The sequence below is a fragment of the Echinops telfairi genome, unplaced genomic scaffold (genome assembly GCF_000313985.2).
Source record: "Echinops telfairi isolate 266 unplaced genomic scaffold, ASM31398v2 ScPeMD7_1;HRSCAF=3_0, whole genome shotgun sequence".
Taxonomy (NCBI): Eukaryota; Metazoa; Chordata; class Mammalia; order Afrosoricida; family Tenrecidae; genus Echinops; species Echinops telfairi.
In genome coordinates, this window is record NW_022103896.1 from 2,825,852 (window position 1) to 2,830,528 (window position 4,677).

Genomic DNA, 4,677 nt, shown 5'->3' on the forward strand with positions numbered 1-4,677 from the left:
CTCGGAGAGGCTGGTGCCGGTGCCATGAGCTGAGCTGGGGAGGAGACCAGCACAGGGTTGACGCTGCGGGCGACGTTCACAACCAGTCGCTTTGCTTTCTGTCTGAGAATGCACAGCAGCGGACAGGAGGCCAGTTCAACCATGTACAGCTAGCTCCGCGAGGCTGATGCTGTTCTTCGAGCTGAACAACCATCCCTTTCTGTGAACGTGAACTGCTGCCCCCTCAGCTTCCCGTCTGACCTTTCCAGTGGCTGCTTGTGAGCTTGATCGTGCGAAGCTGGAGCCTGGAGGGGCATTCTGTGCCGGCGAGCGACACCTCCATGATGGGCTGCCTGGCTTCTCTGCCCTTTCGGGCCAGGCTCCCTGAGTGTATGGGAGGCAGACTCGGGACTGCTCAGCAGGGAAAGATGGGTCCCGGGCAGGCCATGGCCAGAGGTCAGACCTAGCTGGCATCATAGTCAAAGTGGGTGGGTGGCACCTGATGCCCAAGGAGGCATTGGGTGGCGGTGGTGTTTGGCTGGTTTGTGGGGGGAGAGTGGGCAGCTCTGCGTTTGTCCCCAGACCCCCTTTCTGCTTAGCGGGTGAAAGAGCGGGTGAGCTGCTGGACAGGGGCTCTGTCCGGTGGACAGGCCCAGGGCGAGAGGCCCATCAGGCAGAGCCATGCTTCCAGGAGAGGGCGCCCAGCCCAGGCCAGCCAGCCGGGCCTGACTTCTGTTTTCTGGCCAGCTGCCATCCTTCTTTCTCCCTGGTGACCTCTTTGTGCGTCTGAGGCCGCTTCTCAGGAGGTTGTGTCCAGAAAGGCAGGTGTGGGAGGGCTGGTTAGAACCAGGCTTGCTTTGGCTGCTGTTTCCGGATGGGCTGCTTACAAGTTCACTTCCCTGTGAGCTCTGTGACAGCGCTGAGCGCACGAGGTGTGAACCCGGTCGTCCAGGAGCCTCTCAGGTAATGAGTCTGAGATGGGGGGGGCACAACTGTCCCCATGCACGCCCGCCCTCCCTCCGCCATCTCACCCCGCGAGCACACAGAGCCGTTCCTCATCAGCTTCTCTGTCTCTCCCACCACCTGCACAGGAAAACGTGGTTCATCCTTTCTGTACGATTAAAACTGACCGTTGACCTAATGATTTTAGGCAGATTCTTCTGAAAGAAAATTCTCTTGGGCAAACCCTGCCACCCTTGCTTTGGGGTGTAGGGAAGAGGGCTGCACTCTTTCTAATCTTTCTACACACACACACACACACACACACACACACACACACACACACTCTGAATAAATGTGGTGGTGGACTGGTCACGCATTGGGCTGCCATCGGCATGGTTGGTAGTTCGCAGCCACCACCAGCTCCGAGGGAGAAACACTGGACTTTCTACTCCTGTAAGTAGTTGCAGCCCCAGAGACCCACCGGGGTCACTGTGAGCCAGCATTGACTCAGTGGCCGTGAGTTTTTTGTTTTTATTGTGGTCATGCTAACCCCCAGGTGAGCAGCTTGAAGCCATCCAGCCATTCTGGGAGAAGGACGAGGCTTTCCACTCCCACGCAGTCAGTCTCGGCAGCCCCCAGCGACGGCTCTGCTCTGTCCCGGGGGTTTGCTGGGAGTCGGTGTCGGCTTGCGGGCAGGGAGACTTGAGGTGTGCTCACGACGACCATCTCGTGCCCCCACGGCCATCCTTGACGTGTGGATGGCGGCCTCTCCACCAGGGCTGTGGGTTCCTGCTGCAGAGCCTCCCGCTTCTACAGCGGTTTCTACACCGGCCCTCTGTTGACACTGACGAGTGCCTTCAGGCTGTCAGCCATTCCCACCCGTGTTTTTGAGTTGTTCTCCCCTGTGCCAGCGAAGGTCATGGTGCGTCCATGGTGCGTCCACATGGCGAGACCCTGGTTCTCAGTGGCCTGGCAGATATGCCATGGCGTCACTTGGCAATTACATACTGACGTAGTTCTAGCCCTGTTTTTTGATCTGAGAATATAGTCGCCTCCTCCTTGGCTTCTCTGCCCTCCTCGCTCCTGGCTGGGCTCCTGTGATTCGGCCACGGCTGGCGCGGAGCAGGGAGGGGTTGCTGGATATGGCGGAGGCATGAGAACACAGTGGGGGGAGTTGACGACGGCCTGCATGCCCAGCCTAGGTGGACAGTGGGACCTCTGTCGGTGGTGTGGTGCATCCTGGGCCTAACCGGGAATCCATTTGTGGTGAAGGGGGGCTGTGTGGGCCTGTAGGTCACGTGTGGGTTTTCAGATTGGTGACAGGCCCCAGGTCCTGCTGCAGGGTGCTGGGGTCGTGGTAGGCATGGATGAGGGGAGGTTGTGGGCGGTGGTGGGAAGACTACCTAGGTGAGCCTCCTGGGTGTCCCCTTCTGACGCTCCCTGTGCCCACAGCCTGGGGGTGCCCACAGCACAGGGGGAGGGAGGTCTCACCGTGCCCCCTCCCTGTGCCCAGCTTTCCGAGGAGGAGAAGATCCAACGCTACAGTATTCTCTCAGAGCTGTATGAACTCATCGGCTTCCGCCGCAAGTCCGCCTTCTTCAAGCGCGTGGCTGCCATGCAGTGCGTGGCACCGAGCATCGCCGAGCCGGGCTGGAGGGCCTGCTACAAGCTGCTCCTGGAGACACTGCCCGGCTACAGCCTGTCGCTGGACCCCAAAGACTTCAGCAAAGGTACTGTGCAGGGGACTGCCGTGCTGCAGGGTCCCGGGTGGCATGGTCGGCTTTCCTGGAGGGTCCCACCCAGCGCAGTGCAGAGGGAAGGCCTGGTGACCCCTGAAGTTGGTTATCTCAGAGCCCGGTGGGCCACCCCTGGTCAGGACTGCGTGACTACGGGGTCAGCAGTTAAGCACTCCCAGGGCCAGCGGGCAGGCCGATCCTCAGAGCACAGGTCCTGGAAGACCCAGTGGGCAGCTCGGCTCTGCACACACAGGGCCTCATGAGTCCACGGGTGAGTATGAATCTGAGCATGGCTGGACAGGCCCCTAGAACTTGGGGGCCAACAGCTGAGAGGCTGTGTTTGGGGGACAGTGCCCTGGAGGGGAGTGAGTGGCTGACAGCAAAAGGACTGCTACTCAGACCAGGTGGAGGGGTGAGAGAGCACAGGTGGGGGGGCTCTCTGTGCTGCGGGGCTGCAGGCCCATCACTGAGGGGCCACAGGGGGGCTCTGGTGTGTCCCTCCAATAGAAGCCCCAGCCTGCTCAGGGTGAAAGCCAGCCTTCCCCACTATGTAAGTCTCACCAGGAATTCTGGGATTTCCCTCTTTATGGAGGACGCTGGTGCAGTGGTTACACCTTGGGCTGATCACCACAAAGTCAGCGGTTCAAGGCCACCCACCGCTACTCGGGAGAAAGACAGGCTTTCTACTCCTGTAAAGAGTGACAGTCTCAGAACCCCACAGGGGCAGGTCCACCCCTTCCTCTAGGGGCACTATAGGGCAGCCTCGACTCGATGACAGTGAGGTGGAAGCACCTAAGGGGGGCCTGGTGGTTGTGGGTGAAGCAGCAGTTGTGCTTACCACAAGGCCGGCGGTTCAATCCCACCAGCTGCTTCGTGAGTGGAAGGCGAGGTCGTCTATTTCCGTAGAGCCCTCAGGACCTAATGAGGACATGCTCAGTTACTGTCCCTCTTACAGGGAGTCTGAGTCGAACCACCGGCACGGCCGCGGGCAGGCCTCGGGGCCTGCTAACGGGCGTCCTGCCTTCCCGCACTCCCGAGGGGGCTGCTGGCACAGCGTGTCAGTGCTCAGCAGGCACCCAGAGGCCCTGTGAGTCTGCGCATGGCAAGATGAAGCTGGCAGCTTCCGTGAGGGGCAAGGCCTGGGAAGCGCTGTGGGCTGTGGGGCAGCTCTGCCAGTGATGTGGGGACACTTGCATTGGCATCGGCAGCCCTGGAAGCCCCGTGGGGGTCCCTTCAGGGTGGCTGTGAGTCGGAACCCACCCGACTGCCCCTGTGACCTTCGTCCTGCCTAGGGCACATCCCTTAAAGGAGCCCCCTGGGTCTCCCCTGTCACCGAGCCCGCTGTTCTTCCTCGCAGCTTTGCCCCTGAGTCGTCAGCACATTTGGAGCGTGTGTGACTGTCTAATGCCAGCCCGTGAGTCGCGAGAGGGCAGGGACCCCCGCCTTGCCCCATGTCCCCCTGTGCTACACAGACAGATGAGGTGGTCAAGTCTGTGAGCAACAAAACCCGAAGCTCGTCTCTAAGAGGGGCCCCAGCCGCGCCCAGGCCTTGTGAGCCGTGAGGAGGTGGGGAGGGCCGGGGAGCCAGAGAACGGAAACCCACATGCCCTGGCTGGCAGTGCTTCTAACCAGAAAGAAAATCCCACCTCCCCCACTGCCCACAGGGGCCGGGCTTCAATCACTGAGACTGGGCCCTCAGGCCCGGCAGGTACTTCCCCTGCTTCTCACCTGAGCAGGGACAGGGGTGAGTGTGCTCAGTGAGCGCCCAGCGTGCTGCTCATTCCCGTCTTACTCCCGTTGATGCTGCCCCTGGAAACCACCGATGGCACCTTTTGCTGGGCCGGAAACTCTGAACAGGGACCGTCCAGGCACCAGGGATGCCCAGAACAAGCCTCCGCATGGTCACTGAGGGAGTCAGTAGCAGGGCATGGAAATGCTATCCTGTGGGCCACACTGCAAATCTGCCCTAAGGAAGGAAAAGCCTGCCGCGTTTCCCAGGAGGAGTGACTTGCACACTGCC

The 4,677-nt window shown here is 60.8% G+C and overlaps 1 protein-coding gene across 1 annotated transcript in view; it reads left to right on the top strand.

Moving 5' to 3' along the window:
* Nucleotides 1-4,677, top strand: part of TRAPPC9 (trafficking protein particle complex subunit 9) — a 313,018-nt gene that overhangs the window by 29,873 nt on the left and 278,468 nt on the right. The window contains exon 8 of the mRNA XM_045286911.1: nucleotides 2,435-2,651. Coding sequence (XP_045142846.1) covers nucleotides 2,435-2,651 — 217 coding nt within the window. The remainder of the gene's footprint in view (nucleotides 1-2,434; nucleotides 2,652-4,677) is intronic.